Source organism: Tetranychus urticae, chromosome 1, assembly GCF_039701765.1.
Source record: "Tetranychus urticae isolate SD_2017Ah chromosome 1, NJAU_TeUrti_SD_1.0, whole genome shotgun sequence".
NCBI classification, from domain to species: domain Eukaryota; kingdom Metazoa; phylum Arthropoda; class Arachnida; order Trombidiformes; family Tetranychidae; genus Tetranychus; species Tetranychus urticae.
Window position 1 is genome coordinate 14,397,323 of NC_142958.1, and position 19,207 is coordinate 14,416,529.

A 19,207-nucleotide genomic window follows, 5' to 3' on the forward strand; every position below is an offset into this window, starting at 1 on the left:
TGTTTCTGATAATGGCAAACAAAAGCAACGAAAAGAGTGTCAAGTTGAAATCACTAAAGTACACAACACTTTTCCCGACTCGAATTTAGCGTTTCGTGACGAACTGATTTTATACTGAAAAAGTCAAGTGGATACGAGAAATGAAAGGTTTTGTAAATGTGTTTTTTAATATTTTCATTAAATAATGATTTTGATGCCGGTAAATATTCAGCAAGATTTAAAGATTATTTAAATGGTGAAACATGTTTCAGCTTAAACTGAAGTTTCAGAGTTCATTTTGAATACAAATTTATTACATTTTGGATCGATAATTTCTTCGGTAATGTTTAAATGAGGAATCGATGTTACGGTAACCAAAAGGGAAACATCGTTTTGTCTGAGCATGAAAATTGTGCCCGACTCGATGGTTCGAGTGAGTAAAACGTCGGAAACCAAGCCCCAGGTTTGAATGGGTTTACATTCAGTTGAACATGATATGACTGGACGAGGGTTGAAAAAGGTTTCAAGAAAAGCTTTCGGTGAAAGATCGTAAGTTAAACAGGTGGCCAAATGGTCAACAATGGATTCAACCGTATGTCGTGGCTGTTGCCTCGTCACTCGTAAAAACTTTTGAAGAGATCGGGCCATGGCAGGAAATATTGCTTGAGATGCTTCTTTGGGATCAATTGGAGATGAAACTGGACCTTTTGAAAGACACAAAAAATATTGATTAGTTAAAATGAACAAAAATTCAATTTCTTAATCATCTTAAATCAGTTTAAAGAGCAAACAAGAAGTGATGAATGATAAATGAGGCAAAATTTAAACTCTAATATTAAGGCAATTAGTAAGTTAATTTCATCCATACAATAAAGTACGGACATTGAGTTTCGTACACTTTCAAAGACAGATACACACTCAGTTAATTATCTAATCAAGTGATCAGAAATCTGGTCATCTGAAACATTTTCAATATGATTGGGATCAGGCAAGTAAGTAGGTAGACCAAAGAGTATAACAAGACTACGCAATGTTGACTATCTTTTTGAGATAAGGATAGGGAAAAAACGAAGAACGCGATGGCGCCACAAACAATCCTTTCAATCTTTTATTTTCTCAACTTTTTTTGCAATTCAAATGAAAATCCTATTTGAAAATCGCATAGAAAATGGCCAAAAAATTGATTTTTTTGAGCAACCAATTTGAATAGTTAAATAATGGTAATGATTAGAAGTTTCAAATTTTGCTAAGTGATTACATGGACCTTAAACTTTCGATTGATGTTAAATTTTGATTTCAATTTCAATTTTTTCATGAAAAATATCAATAAGTTCTGACACCTTTAAATTGCTAATTCAACTAGTATTGATTAGCTGATCAATTATAGTTAATTTACTTCAATCACAGAAATGAACGTTTAAACAGGGTGGGAAAAAGAGGAGAATCCGTATTTTGTAGCATTGTGTTTGAAAGAAAAACTTTTGGCTATTCAGGTTGATGGTTTATTGTTGAATTAAGAGTATATATAAGATACAATGAGCTTCAATAGTTTTGCATTTTTATTTGAGTTTTTTTTTCTTCTTCCATCTTTCTTACTTTCCACATTTCAATGGACAGTTCACAATGTTGCCAAGTTCACGTGAGGTCTTGAGTTTTTTCATCCTTTCTCTTTCTCTCTCTTTCTTTCTTTATCTTCTTTTTATCATCATTTTACCAAATTATATTCCTTCACATTATCATCTCTGACCAGTCTTTCCATCTTCTTTATACTTTCATTTTTTATCTTCTTCTTCTTCTTTAGCTAATATTAGTCGGTAAAAGAGAGAAATAGTGAGATAGCAAATGTTCGATGGGAAGAATGGACCCTCAGGCAAAATCGGATGTTATCATCATCAACTTCATCTTTTTTCATTGAGGTAACATTTTCTTTACTCTAACAGTGTTACCATGAGAGGATGAAATGAATTAAAATGAAGTAACCAGTAATACATGTAAAATGATAGATCCGTTCATTGAAGTTTAGATGAAATTGGAAGAGAGAGAGAGAAAACAAAATTGGAAAAGTTGAAAACTTCATTTTCAGTGTTTAAATAAGAGGCTAGGAAAAGGTAAACTTGAAATTTATTTGTATTGATTTCAAGTTTTTTCAAGCTTCTTTTCAGTTGCACTTTGATTTGTAAATTGAACTGTAATTGTTTACATTTAATCAAAAGGGGGAATTTGATAAATTATAATTGCTATTAGCTTCAATTAAGTGATAAATTGTGGTAATTATAATTGTTGTACAATTATTGTTTCATAGTTAAGATGTTTTTGAGCATTTGTTTTCAACTCTCAGTGAAAGATAGAAGCAAATTTGGAAAAATTTTGCATCAATTTTTGGAACTTTTTCTGGGAAAATTTTATAAAATTTTAAGAGCAACAGATGACTTTTTTTGGTAATTTATGCAAACTTGAAGCAGATTCAGGTGAATTATGTGTGCATCTTATTGATTATAATTGCTGTTAAATTTGTTCAATTGTTTAACTGTGCAAAATGAGTAAACAAAGTAAAGATGAACTTTGAAAAGTTGTAATAGTTTGAGGGAAACATGTTGAAATTGAATTAAATTAAGGGTGAAAGTTGAGATTAAGATGAAGATGAGATTTGGTTATGATTTATGTATTGAACAAATGTTGAAAAGTAAGTAAAATGTAAACGAAATGGAAAAGAAGAAGATAATGAGAGAAGAGGAGAAAAAAAGGAAAACAAGAAAAAAAATGAGAATTGAATTTGGGAATGAAATGCTCATTGAGATGAAAGGCATGATATGATTAGTTAACTGAGCAAAATAAAGGTGATTATCCAACAATGCCATGTTGAGATTTTCTTCAGTTTAACATGCGACGTGATGCACGAGAAACACTATTCATAATGAGAAAACATGGTTCTCATTTTGACGAAAAAAAGGGTAACCATGCAACTTTGGCACGAGAAGGAAATGAATGGAAACAAGTGGTAAATGTTATTGATCCTCTGTTTTAGCCTCTTTTATCAATCATCATTCAAAATAAAGGGCGACCTGTTAGTAGAGTCCGCATTTTTTAAGCTTACTAGCAATAGGATTGAATTATTTAATCTAATTTTTTATGAAAATTAGAATCGATACAAATCTAAAGATTAATATTTTTCATTTGATGCATGAAAATGATCCTTTTCTCTTGAATGATCTGAGTTGCTTGAGTCCAGTCTTGAACAAAAAAAGGTTTACAATGAGATGAAACTGAAACTGAATAATGATGATGAGGCAGGAGAAGGAAATTAACTTAAAAATGAAGATGAATATGAGTTACTTCTCATGGGATCTTTGTCAACCATATAACTCATGATTTCAAGTGAATTATCCGTTTGTTTGCCTTTTAAAATGAGACAATTTTCATGATTAAATCTGAGCGAAAGCAAAGGCAAAATATTAAATGTCTGTAACTATGAATTTCATTGAATAATTGAGCAAAAAGATCATGGATAAACCTTTGCCGAAAGTCTTTACATTTGTGTATAGCTTTTCAGCTTTTTGTCTAATCTCAATTTCTCTGTGTTTTTAACATGGGTTTGGCAAACTGTTTTTAAAAGAGCTCATTAAAGTCCATTCAAGAAAAGGTATCGTATTTACGATGGATAATTTATCAAGAAGAGCATAGTTTTTTGATTAAAATTGTGTATCATTTATCTCTCTATGACATGCTTAACCAAAGAGTAAGAGACTTCACGTAATGATCATTTTGTAGGTTTGAGATAAACTCAAAAGTTGACTCTCGGGCGGCGCTAATCAAAAAATCGATTAAAACATTGACAACTTTGAGTGTATTTTTGCTTCAAGCAATAGTTTTTAGTGCATTTTCTGGTTAACTTTTCAATTCTTTAAGTATACGCCAACTTAAAGTGAACTTTCTTACCAAATCTCAAACCTAAATTTTTCCTTATTTCGTGGTCTCTCTTGCTACAACACTCTTTGACCTCAACTCGCTGAAATTTTCAAATTTTCATGAGGACTTTACTAACAGGTTGCCTTTTATTTATAAAGGTTGAGTTGAAAGATTTTGTATTTTCCAATAGATTTGGTGAAATGTTTGAAAAAACTGATGAAAAGTGGCGATAAATTGAATTGAAATGGTAACTTACATGGTTCATCGGCACGTATCCGTTTAATATGAGTAAAGGCATCTTCTGTTGCTGATAAAAGACGAGCTTTACGCTTACGAACTCGACGTTCATACTCGTGCTCTTCATAAAATCTTTCATTGTGAGAATGATGATGATGATGGTGATGATGACTAGAAGAGTTGTCGCGAACATGACGAACAGATCGTCCACCAACACGAGAACCTCTTTCCTCCAAATTGTTGATCTCATCAAATCTTTCAGGCTCATTACCATTTCCATTGGCTGATTGAAGAGTGGACGATTTTTGATGAGTCCCTAAAATTAAACTTCCTGGTAATCCAATTGTATTGCCACCAGGTCCAATTGGAGCACCGACAACAGATTCATTGCCAGTAACCTGATGTTCACCAGTTAATCCTCCATTTCCAATAATACCATTGGCATTGGAACTGATGCCATCAATGTCGTAAAATTTCAACGTAGACCTTGGCCCCAGACTGTTGATGCCACGAAGAGATTTACCTCGAACCCGACGCGGAGCCAGTTCAAGATATGGATTGTAAATGGTGAAATCAGTGTAATACTTTTCGAGGACAACAACGGCAGCTCGTTGAATTGAAAGTTCACCCAAAGTGTATGATCTTGCTTCACCATCTGGTGATCGGGTAACTTTAACTATAAACACAGATTCATTTGGTTTTATTTTGAGCATTACAACAGCGGCAAAGTGTATCCACAAGAGTACATCTACAATGGAAACTGAAAATTGTACGATAGATTGATAGGTTAGTTCATAGTCGGAGAAACGACGATCCCAAATTTTTTCAATATAAAACACCCAATAAGCTACCATGAGAAAGGTGAGTAGAGTCATGAGTAGGGCACGGTAAACATCTATCCGTGGTAAGGATGATCGGGGCGAGGAGAAGAAGGTAATGTAGGATAAAATTGAGAGAAGAGCCAATTTAAATAGACAACTGATTAGGGTGCCATCACATTCGGGTCCACATTCCTTAACCTTCCACTCCAAGGTTTCTATTTGAGGTAAAATTACCATCACAAGGGGCGATATAAAGGCACATAAAGATAATAGTCCAAGGGTAAATGGTCCACACCAGATTGAGCATTTTGTCGACCAATCGGAAGAGTTCCATAAATTGTTTGAAGAGTCACCATTGTTGAGGTTATGATGAACACTTGAATTGCGAAATGAATTTGTTACAGATAAATTGTAACCTGGTTTACCAAGTTTATTGAGATCAACATCTATGGACACGGAACGATCCGAGGTGTTACCGGTTATGGCTGTTGTATTATCAGCCCAGGGATCATCACCAGGCATTATGGACACTTCAATTGATTCATCGGTATGATGATGGTTTTGATTGTGATGGGAAAGGTAATGATGACGATGACGGGAAGAGGAAGATTGTTGACCGGCAAGTGAGACTGGATGATGTGATGACGAATGATTATTGTGATGAGGTTGGCTGTGAGAAAGATGATTTGATGAGTTTACACGGTGAGCAGGGTGTTGTGGTTGTTGTTGTTGAAATTGATTGGATCCAGTTAAATTTAAACCACTTCCACTCGGTGTTCCACCAAAACCTGATCGGGTTAAAGTTGAATTTAATTTAATTGAAAGCCTATCATCTGTATTTTGAATTAAACCATCATAAGGTGAACCTGAAGATATTAAACCATTGGCAATGCCACCATTGATACTCTGGCTAACAATAAGTCCTGAACCACTAGACATGGTTGGAACATGATATGAACGATCAGTTCGGGTTGACCGGTGAGAATGACGAGAAGAACTTCTAACCGGATTGGTTAAACCAAGTTGATTAGATGAGGATATATTATTAACATCAAAACTATTGTAAACCGAATTGGCATTACCGGTTAAAGTGTTGGTCAAATTGACACCACTGCCACCACCACCATTCACATTACTAGCATTGTTGTAATTAATCCTTTGCGGTGTAGTTGTTGTTGCACCAGATGTAACTGTAGATGATGGTCCAGTTGGATAATTGTAACAACTCATGGTATAGATTCACACACATAAATTGTCATGTTGACATGATGTTGTAAATCAAAAACAAAAGATGAAACATCAGCAATCATTAATGATTAAACCAACAACCAAGAACCAGAAAAGTGTAACCCAAAAAAACAGAAGTAAAATCACAAAGGCAAACAGACGATATCACATAAGAGTTGAAAAGTAAAACCAAAGTTGGTTAAACCAAAATAAATAATATTGTCCAAATGTTGGTATAACAAGTCACAAGATTAATCACCAAATGAAGAAAAAGACTGAGAAAAACTTCAGAAAATGTAGATAAACTCAGTAGAGTTGAACTTTAAAAAACAAGGAAAATAGAGTAAAAATAAAAGAGTAGCAAGACAACTCTCCATTCAATGGTAAACGAGGTTGGCGGTCCTAAGCTAGAGGCGTTTAATCAGTCACTCTTCAATTTAATTTTAATCTAATTTTTTAATCTAATCAATTAACAAATACCTTTGAATTACCTTTTAGCGCCTCTACTATTTGATAAAAATGACAGAGAAAGAGCAAGAGATAAACAAAAAAAAAGGTAAAGAAGCATAGTTTACTCTTATTGCAATGATTAACAACTAAACCAGAAAAGGCAAAAACAGGCGAAAACAGTTGAAAAACAGCTCCATCTATTAGAAGAAAAGTTGAAAATGGATAGAAAGCGAACCAAAAAATCGTAAAAAAAAAGACTTTTCTTACTCAAATTGGATAACCCAAAACCTGTTTTCATCATTCATTATAATTATACTATCATTATTTTGTATGATCAACGCGAAAGAAAAGAAAGAGCAAAAACCTTTGTATTAATACTCGGAGTAAAGTGAGACTCTATCAAGGCAACTACATCAACCTCATCAGTCCGGTTTTACCTTTGAATATTTTTTCATCTTCTTCTCTCTCTTTTTTTCTCACTGTCTTTGCTTCTTTCTTTATTATCATCAATAAAAAAAGAGCAACATATAAATGTTACTCACTCTCTCTCTCTCTCTACCTTTACCTTGATCTAAACCCAACCTTATCCAATCCCAATCAACCTACCTTGACTGTTCCTACTTTACCTTAGCTTTTCCTACTTCTTCTCCCTCTTACCTTTTGTCCATTCTCAACCTTTCTCTTCACCATCATTATCATCATTATCATCATCTTCATCACCAGATTTCAAATGAGTGCAAAAGCCTTCTTTTATTATCCTTATTACTCTGTAATAAAACAATAAGCTCAACTTGTATAAATATATTAACAGTTGATGTAAACTTTATTTAAATATTTTCTTGCTACTTAACGATAAACATCAACACCATCAACTTGATTCACCAAACCTTCATCTTGACTTGAAATCGCCTTTAATTAGTTGAAATTGATTGAAAGGGCAAAACTGAAAGGGCGAAATAGTTTCGAAGATTCAATTGAAAATGAATTGGAATAAATAGTTGGCTTATTAAGGGGCGATCTTGTGTGATTAAGGGCAACAGGGATTTTGGTTTAAAGGTAAAAATGAATGATGGAATTTAAATTGTTTGAACAGTTTAATTAATCAGTAAATCAATTGAAAGTGGGCTCATTCTTGTTCTGATTTGTTTCATTGAGAAACGCCAAAAGGCAAACAACGTAAACTTGCCCAAATCGTAAAGATAATCGTTTAATTGAAGTCAATTGTCCAATCATTAAATTCAACTAAAGACCATGAAAATTTCAATGCAAATGTAAACTTTTCTCTTCAAGAATTATTCACCAGACAAGTTCATTAATCATTCAAAAATCTTTTCAAATTAACTTTAAACCATCATCAATACTGATTAGATCATTGTAATTGATTTTTTGTTCACTCATCAAGATAACCAATTTAAACATTTTTCAAATCAAGTAAAACTTAAAGGTGTTCAAACACGATTCAGATTATTAAAATTCATTGATTTTACCTTCAAAATTGTCAAGAAAAAAGTTTACAAATGAAATTTCATTTAGAGATTTTTCAAAAAATCGAACCAAAAAAGTTTATCGAACTTCGATTTTCTAATCAAAAGATTGAAACTTACTCAGCATTTTACCTAAAAATCGATAAATGATGAAAATTAACTTAAACAGTAAAATACAACATTTGAAAACAAACAGAACTTTTCATTTTTCAGATAAAATGTAATATTCAAAAATGAATGTCTAAAATGAGAGAGAGAAATGCTACAAATTATTCTTATCATCTGTCTATTTCCCTGTCTTACTAAATACGTTTCTCATTCTTAATGGTAGAGGCTAAACAAACTCTTTGTTTTAACTAAATGATTATTGAGCTTGAATTTTGACTCCAAAGTGGTAACTTGAAAATGAATGTAACTGTGCTTCGTCAATCGGACTTACAATGTTAGTTGTTAGTGTTTAATTATTAATTTAACGAAATAGTTAAACTATTGAAAAATTGTGTCCATTCAAATAAAATGTTATGAATGTTCATTTCCATTTCCAGAGAGTGGACCATTTGAGCAGCTTGAGAGATTCTTTTTTCGATAACAGTCTAGTTACACGGACACAAGGCGTAACTAGCAAGACTTTTAAATCAGTAACCAATAAAGACAATCTGTTTGAATTTAATATCAATCAATTAAATGTAAAAATTGAGAATAACTAAATAGAGATAGATATTAAAGCAATTCTGAAGCAGTTTGCTGGTCAATTCGTTTGTCCACTGATTCAACAATTGAATATTAGTTTAAATATCATTGTTATGTAAAAATTATCAAAACAACACATGAGTGCCTTTACTGCGATTGGTTTAAATCGTGTGTTAAATTAACACTCCTCCTTGTGTCCGTGTAACTAGACTGTTACCCTTTTTTCCTCGTTAGCAAAGATTGGTACTTTCATCGCGAAAACCCAACAATCGCAAAAACAGCAGATTCTGTTCTGAACAGATGTTGCTTCATGTCAGAGAGAAACTTTGGATAATTTTAGAATTAATTACGTTTCAGAAGGACCAAAACCCACCAAATGTCAGCTGAGGTCAATAGAAAGGTTCTGGGCACATTTGAAGCAAAAAGTCTACTCTGACAATTGGTCAGCTGATAATTTTAGTGCTTTGAAAAGGAGCATCAATTTAAAACAAAGAATTTCTAATTGTTTAGAAAATTTATTTGCAAACGAAAAGAAGAATCTTTCAAGCTGCTCAAGGTCCATTCTCTGTAACAAGAACAAACAATTAGTAATAAACTGACCGTAAACAACAGAAATTATCTCAACAATTTTCTTCTCAAACTTTACCGGTCATACATTATTACATCTTATTATTATATCTTTTTACTTGGAAAAGTTTAAACTTTTATATTGCATTCCATTCTGTATTGCCCCTGAAACTAGAATAAAAACTTTTACCATGAATATCGATGAAAACATAAATTCCGTTAAGAATAAAGTTTACTCTATCTTGATGGGAATGATGATAATGACTACAGTAAATGTTTTTTTTGTCGTAGCCGATGCTTGAGAAGAGACCTTACAGAGAATCACATCAAATTGTGGGAAAAAAAGTCTAAGGTTATGATGGAGATGAAGAAAGTTGTTTGTATAGACAGAAGGATGATGAAGTTGGGTAAGAAGAAGAGAAAGAGAGAAAGGAGAAAAATGTAGAAAGAGAGCGACAAGATAAGAAGACAGGAAAAAAGTGAGAAGAAGGTGAAATTGGAAGGTAAAAAATGGCTGGGAAATGTTTTCCTTGCTCTTGTATTGCATTTAAACATTGAAACCAGTTTTTTTTCCTCATTACTTGGTTACCTGAAGCAGTAAAAAAAGTCATCAAAACCTACTGACTCGAATCAAGTTACAATTATCACAGAAGCAAAAATGGGCGAATAAATTCGCAAAAGATGACTTCATTTCCAATATTTCATCGGTAAACTGCTCGATATTTTCCTGTTCAACAAACAATTCGCATTCACTTTGCTTCACTTTAACAGGTGACACATGATATCTGCGCAACTTTTTTTTCAGCGTTTAAAGTCGATCGGTAATGAATGAAAACCCAATACCCAAACCCATTTTGCATTTTCTTTACTCTGTTCATTTCGAACAATTAATTCCTCATTCGAATGCATCTTGTTGGTCAATCATAGGAAATGACTCGAAAGTTGAATGATGATATTTTCATGAATTTTGTTTTTTCTTCGAAAATGAATTTCTCAAAAAGTTCAGGCTTGTATTACAAAAGAAAGGAGTAGAAGAAGAAATGATGAAGTCTCTGGAGGTTGTCAAAGGCACAATTAGAGGAAATCATGCAAATTGAATTGAAATTCAATATCAATAATTGAAGCTTGGAATAAGTTATTGATAGGAAATCACTATTTGAATGAAATTTTAATTTGACCAAAGCTGTGAGCAATAACAGATGGACATGCAATAATGCGAAACACTTTGACATGCATCAACGGATTCAACAAGTAAATCTTTGAGTCCAAAGAAATGACCAAGTAAATAATCATCATTCATGATCGACTGTAAACCTCATCAACATCATTTAGTTGCAAGTTATTTTTTCTCTCTTCATCTCATCTTAATGCGGCAAATTCATTATACTAATTTACGCTCATCCAAAACAGTCAACAGTTTACCGTGTAAAGGGTAAAAACAGAGCAGAGAAGGTCTAAATAGAGAAAGGTGAAATAGCGAAGGTTAAAATGAAGAAGCTAATGAAACTGATCAAAATATAATATTTTCTGTTTCTTCTCGATCTCAAGAGTTTTCATTCATACCGATCGACTTTAAACTCTGCAATAAAGTTGCGCAGGTATCATATGTCACGCCTGTACAAGAGGATATGACTAGGATCTTAAGTCAACACTTGATCACATCCATTCATCAGCATCTTCCTTTTTTACTTAACCCAATTAATGACACTCTCAAGTTGAAGCTTTACCTTTTACTTTTCCTCTTGATCCTCTTATTCATTTTCACGCCCTTTTCTTCACCTTCATTACCATGTTGTTGGAGTTTCGCATTTTAAAGTTTATAAACTTGGCAGAAAAAAAAGTGTAAGTCTTGCAGTAGTTTACTCCATTATAAGTGTATATTTTTTTTGCTTTACTTTGAAATCTTTTCTCTTCTTCTTTCCTGTTATATCATTATTATTGCTATTATTTCTTGTCACTCTTTTATTATACTTGCAAACATAACATTTAATATTCAAATTGATATAAGATTGTTATTCAAACTTTACAATTGAGACAAGAAAGCAAGAAAAAAAAGTTGAACCCAGAAAAGGGCAACGAAAATTGGTGAAGAAAAGAAAAGGAAGAAAAAATTAGTGAAAATGGGAATAAATAATGATTAAGGTTGGGAGTGAAAAATAAAGATAAGTTGACTTTAATCAGGTTTCTTTTTGTGTAAATGTTTCCCTCAATCTCTATGGTTACCCTTTAATGAGATGAAAATGGATATTTACCGAAAACAAAGAAAAGAAAATGAGATTTTTCTAAACATTTTTACCTTTTCTCCTGAATAGTTCAATTGTTTTTCAGATAATCAACCTTTTGTATTAATTCTTTTCATATTGAATCAAATGTTAATTATGTTAAACTCATCAGGAGAAAACAAAAAGATCAAGAGTTTCTCATCTTTCAGTCGAGTTCAGTTGATATTGAATTTCCAAGTTCAAGTATCGAGAGCAACTGAATGTTTTGATAAGTCAAATGTTTCTATCAATTGTTGATTAAAAAATGATTTTTTCTTGATAATCTTTGGGCAACAATTTTGATTGATTTCAATTCATTTATTCCAAGTTTGATCGGATGATCCGAATCTTTCAATCTGGAAATTTGAGTTTGCTCCTGAAAAAAGGTTGAAATAATTGCCAATCAAATTGATGAAACTTGATAATCTTGAAATCCTTAACTCTTTAAACCTCAAGTTACATCTTTAACTTCAATGTTTCATGAATTCACATGATGTACGAATTTGTATTCACTATCATGTTGTCATCATTACAGATAATTCTATGTAAATCTTTTCCAAGTTTCCAAATCGAAAAGACAATTTTTCCTCTTTTTTACTTTTGTTCATCTCAATATCACAATATAAGTGGCAACATTTTATCAAATTTCAAGTTCATTCAGATAAGTTCATTTTATCCATTATCAACATTAGAGAAATTTTTCTCTTCTTTTTACCCATTTTTAGATGTTGAACTTTTTTGAATATGAACATGTTTACCATTAAGCTAATGACAGTAAATTTTAAAAGAAAATGTTCATTCATGATGCTCATTGAGGTAATAAATTCAAGGTAAGAAACAAAGAATGATGCAAAAAAAAATGAGAAAAAAAGAGAAGAAAGACTTTTCTCTTGAAAATGTAAATTAGCATGAAACTTGGAATGATTTCATGTGAAATTGAGTAAACATTTTAAAACAAGATTCAGGATGATTTGCAGGTTGAAAGAGTTGAACTTGAATTACAAATTTTGGACGATTGAAGATGCTCTTGAATAACCAAGTAAACTTGAAATGATTAGCAATGAAATGGAGAAGAGAAGAGAAGAAAAAAAGTTCTTTTATCTCATTTGATTAGTCAAACAAGACTTGAATGGATACCAAGTTTCCTTTAATCTGTTCAATTGAATGAAATTGGAGAAAGCAAAAGATCAGAATCAGCTCATTTGGAAGTTTGTTTGTTCAATCAAAGCATATCAATTATGCAAGTTGATCAGTGAAAAGAGTTGACTGAACAAAAACATGAAGGAGAAAATTATTTTCTCCATTATTGTCCAGGGTGTCGTTAGCATGTAATTCAATTTTACATGACAATTACATGAAGGGAAAGCAAGGAAAAAATGAAAGAAAACAAAATAGACTGAATCGACTGATTTACTGTAAATAAAACATGAACAGTTGAATAGGTTGAAACTCTTGAAACGTTTATGAGCTTTACAAGCTCAACATGTCAAAATGTAATGTAAAAAATGAGAAATGGATAAGCCGAGGTTTTAAAAGAGGAAAAGCAATAATAGCAATAACAAATTCCTCTATTAATCCTGTTTATTTGGAGTGAATAACATTTCATTTCATTTCAGTTTTTATCCAACAAAAGTTATCAAAAGAAACAATTGATGAGTTGAACTTGGGAAAGTTGAGGTAGAATCGAGAAACAGGTGAAAAAAGAGAAAAGCTAAATCAGATTGAAAGTATCAAAGTGAGGATTTGAGTGGAGCTTTTGTTGGGATTAAAGAGGTTATCAAAGTTGACTTTGGAATAAGGTTGATGATGATGACAATCAATTTTCTTTTTCTTCTTCTTTTCATGTTAAACTTGCAATGTTGGAGCAATAAAAGATGAGCCAACAAATGAACTTTTGGCAATCCCAGAATAGGGCTCAGGAAATGATAAAACTAATACAGATTGAAATTGTTTTCACGAAAAAAAAAATGTTTTTAATACAATTGCAAGCTCCAACAGATTTGTTTACCTTTGCAATCATGTTGACTGGGTAAATGCTTTATTTGGTTCATTTCCATGTACCTGGACTGTTCACTTGTTTACATGTGGGCGTTTATGGACAGTATAATTGGTCAATTTATTTACATTTGGAGATGCAAATTTGTTTGAAGCAAAGTTGAAGTTTATTCAAAATTGCACATCAACTCAATGATGAACCATTTTTGTATTTAAAATCAATTCAACTGACAAGATCAACTGAAGAGGATAATGGTTTGGGTAAAAGTGGACAAAACAGTTTAGTCTCGAGTTTAACCTTTAATCAACTCTGCAAGTTCATTTGAATAAACCAACTTTTTTTTCCATTTCGATTTGCTTCCATTTTCACCTTTGAATTTTCCTTCTCTGAGCAACAATTTTTTGGTCGCAACACTTGTTATCCTCTGGTGTGGTTTGGCATTTAATAGCATTTATTATCTGGTGAGCAACAAAACCAATCCAGCTGATGATATCAGAGGCAATATTGCATTCATATTGCAATTCCCAGTTGAGATTGATTGAGGTAAAAAAGGAAGTGAATGAATGTTTTCAGGTTGGAAAAGATTTTTTTTGTCTTCTCTTTTTTTTCCTTCCTCACTTTCATGTTGCTGATTTTGCTTTTTTTCCAATAGATTGAAGCATTTACTGTTTCCTATCATCATCATTATATTGAAAATGAGTGTTTCGATTGAAAATCATTGGTTATGTAAGTGAACAAAAGTAGGAAGCAATAAATAAGGCGAAAAAAGTTGAGCAAAATGTTTGACGATAAACTGGCAAAGGCAAAAAATGTGTTTATTCTGATGGCAAATTTTTGGACTATGCATGGTTGCTAAATGAACCATAAATTTGACAGAAATCATTAATTCACTCAATCATCAGATTGGAAAGTTGACTCTTTATTTTAATAGCTTCATGTCGTTCACTTGAAATGTAATCCCTTGTTGCCCATGTAATCACTTTAGCCTTGATATTAACCCTTCTCTTATTTACAGAGTGTTATCAAAGTGATTTTGTGTTTGCAAAGGAAAGACGCTCAAATGAATGTATCTGGAAACATGAGATGCTTCAATTTTAGTATCAGTATTTGAGCAAACAACTTAGTTTTTCCTTTACTTTTACTGCTTTAAAAAAGTAATAGAAAAAGATTTCGAAAATAATCAAAAATTTTATTGCAAGAGTTTCAAAGTCTTTTCAATTGATTTTGCAAAACTATAAAATTCATTAAAAGATTCTTTAGATTAAGAGCCGGCAAGGCATGCCGAAACAAATGAAACGATTTCAGAATTGAACCAGTTTTTGATTTCAAATTCAAAGCAAAACGAAAGAAAATTCGGTCTAAAATCTGTTTACATGAAGCCATCGAACGGAGCAAAAATCGAGATCGAATGGCAAAAAAATATCGCAGGTTTAGGAATCTTTTTTGAAACTTTAATGGTAGTTTCAAGTAAACTGAATATGTTCTGAGTTTATTTAGATTTATTTCATTCTGAATATGAGGTCGATTTGGCTATTGTCTTTAAATGCATGAAAAGAATTGAGATTTGAATGAAACATTTTCAATTTAAATATTTAAGCATCTCAATTTCCTGCTAATCCTTTCATTTTCTTGATGAAATCCACCATTAAAGGCTTAATCTTGGAAGAAGTGAAAGTTTTTTGTTTCATCAGTTTGCTTGCAGTGATGAACATTACAGGCATTGTAAATTCATCCTCATCAACATTTTCTCATCAAAACAAAAGCTCCATCTAAAAATGGATAAATTGAAGTTGATGAAACATTGAAGACTGAAGCAGTTTCAAGTAAACTCAGATAATTAATCATTTTACACATTAACAGTGCAAGTGACAATTTGATGGGCAAAGAGAGGGAGAAAAATGATAAAAATATTTGAGCCAAAAAATCATAATCAAGTTGACACATTTGCTGTTGCTTGAAGAAGTAAAAAAAGCTAAACAAAAATTAAAAAGTACACCTTTTCCTTGAGATAAATTAAACACCTTGATGTTAATATCATCATCAACATCATCACAATGTTCAATCAAGTGAGCAAAAAAATGTTTCAATTTGAAAAGACCGAAAACCGAGTTTGGAAAGAAAAATATTTTAAGGCAAATTCATGACCATCAGGGCTTTTCATTTTCCAATCTTTTCCCTTTTCTTCATCTTCCAAATCAACCTTAAATGCTGATGAAAAGATACTTTTTTTAACCAATTTTGTGACAATTTTTTCCATTGAAAATCGATGGACTTTTCTTCGGGCTATCTTTTATGCATAAATGCATTCCAGATAAGATAGACAAAAGGCAAAATGAAAAGACCTGATGAACATCACCATGTTTGCTCATCAAGTTTCCCAATTTGATTTCACCAATAGATATGAATAAATGTTCGTGCAAATGAAATGGTAAAGAGGAAAAGCAAAAGGTTCACCAAAAAAGAGCAAAACAAGCAAATCAATAAGATTGAGATTGATGCGATATTGTGTTGAATCTTGAAGATAAGCAAAGCTCATCTTGACTATCACTTTATCTTCATTTTTTTTGCTTCCAACTGAAAGTTTCTCATCTTTAATCTGGCTCAAAACTCGCAATGTAAATGGCAAGGAAAGGTGACTAAGCGAAGAGAGATAAGATGCAAAGAGAGAAAAAAATCAATATCAATGATTCTCTCTTTACTTCACAATTCTTGACTTTTTCCTCTTTTGTACTAAACCATTGAGCGTACGTTTGTTCAACAACGCTAGGTCAAAGTACCTTGCAAGTTTATCAAGGTAAATGATGTGAATCTAGACGATAATAGATGACAAGATTGAATGCTGATTCTCACCAATATTATCTCAATTCTTTTCCTTTTTTGTACTCTTCAACTGATAGTTGCTTTATATGGGAAAAAAAGAGAATAAGTTGACACTGAATTTAACATTTTTTTTATCTCACTAATCGATTCATTATTCTTATTTATCTGAAAATGGATGGATTATCTAGAGATAATCGCATTTACAGAAGGCATTTTTCATGATTACCTTAAACGTCTCATGTTTTGAGGTTTGGTAAAATGAAACTTGGTCTTGCTGTAATGATCAGACTCATTAGGAGAGATTAAAGTTTAAGCTTGGCAGTTATCAACATTTAATATTTTACTTTGAATGAGATTTACAGGTAAAAAATTAAACACAACTTAATCAAGTAAAAAAACATCATTTTTTATTGCCTTTTACTTTACTGCTTTTGATGGTGAAAAAAAGAGGGAATTACAATTAGTCTTTTTCATTGGCTCGGTTTACTTTGAACAATAAATCAATTGATCAATTTGAATGAAGACATTGGAAAAAAGATGGAGAAAAGATGAAGACAGTAAAAGTTAATGATAGACACGAGTAAATGATGAGTTGATTGCAACCTTTTTACTGGCTTCTCTTCAATTGCACGCAATTTTCGCCTTCCTCCGTTTTCTTGTTGTTCAATGGCTCATGGTTGATTTGTTGATATACAACATGTTAAACGAGTGGTTAAATATTTGAAAGCTCAGAGGATAATTGAGAAGAAAAAGAAAGTTGAAAATGAAGACGAAATTGGTCCAAGAGTTGTAATGGATTTACTTTGGATTTAATGAGAAACTGTTACATCAATTGCTATTCACTCCTCCTTATCAATAACTTGTGATTCGCCCTATTTTGTGTGTGCTTAGCATTCTTGGGTTGCCGTAATTGCCATGAAATTTTGATTGAGAAGAAGAAGAAAAATTTAGCGCAAAAAATTCGAGAGAAAAGGTGATTTTGCAGATGTTGTCATTAATGGGAAGGAAGAGTTGAAAATGGATAAATGATTGAGAAAGGATGGGTTTTCATGAAGTGAATGTGATATCATGAAGAAAAGCCCAAAAGGATGCAATAAAAAGGAGAGAAAAGATGAAGATGGAAAATAAGAAGAAGATGAAGAGAAAAAGGTAAATGATGGAAATAGGAAGAGAATGAGGTTTGGTTGAAGAGAAAAGCTAATATAAATTTATGTTCTGTTCGCCTGGTTTTTCACTCTTGGAATATATTTATCATGATTGTTCATTGTTTAGCAGGGAGAGTCACTGGTTTTATGAGGTGAGCGTAGGAGTTTGTTGAGGAGAAGGTTAGGTGAAGATGAGGATGAAAAGGGAAAGAACGATTAACAAATGAACAAGAGAAACTGTTATTGGATGAAAGATGCAATAACAAGAAACATTTTGTTGCCATCTTTTAGTGTTGATAAAAGTGATTTGGCACACAGTAAACAAAATCTTTGGTCAACTTTGGCAACAAAAAAATAAATGAATAGACATGAACATGGAATGATGAAAAATGAAGATTGAAAAGACTAGTTTTGGGTGAAATGATAAAAGGTACTTGCTGTTGTTTTGCAAGTAAAAGAAATGAACAAAACTCTCGAGCTTTTTGTTTGGATACTTTTAGGTTATATGATAAGATGTTAACTGTTATTAAATTGGCTCAAGAAGGGAAAGATAAATAAAAATGATAACTGAAAAGGTAAGAAAAAGATGAGTTTTGGGAATTTGTTTCTTCTCTTATTTTTGATAGTTTTCCGTTTCTCCTTCAACCTGAAACTAGAGGTGAAATTAAATTTTTAAAGGCAACATTTTGAACCATTTTTCAATTTTGGGAAAACAAAAGTTTTCCTTCTTCTTCTTTTGGGTACTTTGATAATGGGCAGACAAAATGAAAAGGAGTTGAAAAAAGGTTATCATTGTTATGGTTAAATAATTTAGATTTTAATCAGTAACCAAAGGTAAAGGTGATTGGTTAAATGAGGCTGAGAATGAAATTCATTTTCCATTCAAATTATTGCTGATGTAACGTATCTATGGTGATGAGTGGCGCTTGATGAATGAGTTGGCAAAGGCTGCTAAATTACATGGTTGGTTGGGAGAGTAAGGGAAGAGGAGAAAGTTTTGTTGATGGTAAAGGTCAATCATCAAGGGACTCGGTGAGGTGAAGGAGGAGAAGGATAAGATTGCCAGTTGATGGGATTAAAGAGAGAAGGTTGAAAAAAAAGATGAGAAAATGTTCATTTGGAAAGCGGGCGTAAGCACGCGATAAACATCATTGTCATCCACCCAACCGGTTCTCATAATTTATGATGTTACATCAACAATATTATATTGCAAGTTGCACCAAACTTGTGTACTTTTTACTTGTTGTTTTTGTTATCATCTCACTATTATTAGTTTATTACATTTCCAGGTTTGCATTCATCTCCCTTTTGGGTTACAATTTGTCCATTTCTTTTTTCCTTCTTCTTTACCTTTTTTACTTTTTTGGTCAATGCTAAATGCAAGTGTCATTTGCTTTTTGATATTCAACAGCAAAACTAATGAGTTTTTGGCGAAATGTGCAATTGACCAGAGAGCCAGAGATGATGATTAAAGGTAGAGTAAATTAACAGATTTCATCTGCTTTTTCATTATGGCCATTCGATGCCGACTGTTAATGTTCGTGTTTACCTTGCACACACTAACCATTAGGCTGGTAATTGGTAGTATTGGCTGGAGTTGTTTCAGACTGATTCAAGTCTAGAT

At 32.2% G+C, this 19,207-nt stretch overlaps 1 protein-coding gene across 1 annotated transcript; it reads right to left on the bottom strand.

The window, feature by feature from the left end:
* Positions 1-141: 141 nt before the first annotated feature.
* Positions 142-7,052, bottom strand: Vang (Strabismus domain-containing protein Vang). Its single transcript, XM_015935403.3, has 2 exons — positions 4,142-7,052; positions 142-683 (listed from the first exon to the last, which is right to left on the bottom strand). Exons 1-2 carry the CDS (start codon positions 6,171-6,173, stop codon positions 253-255), a joined length of 2,463 nt encoding a protein of 820 aa, XP_015790889.2. The 5' UTR covers positions 6,174-7,052; the 3' UTR covers positions 142-252.
* Positions 7,053-19,207: the final 12,155 nt, after the last annotated feature.

Coding starts and splice junctions, on each gene's coding strand:
- Vang (XM_015935403.3), bottom strand. CDS start 6,173: ATGAGTTGTTACAATTATCCAACTGGACCATCATCTACAGTTACATCT. Junction 684..4,141: donor GATACGTGCCGATGAACCAT/GTAAGTTACCAT, acceptor GTCTTTCAAAAG/GTCCAGTTTCATCTCCAATT.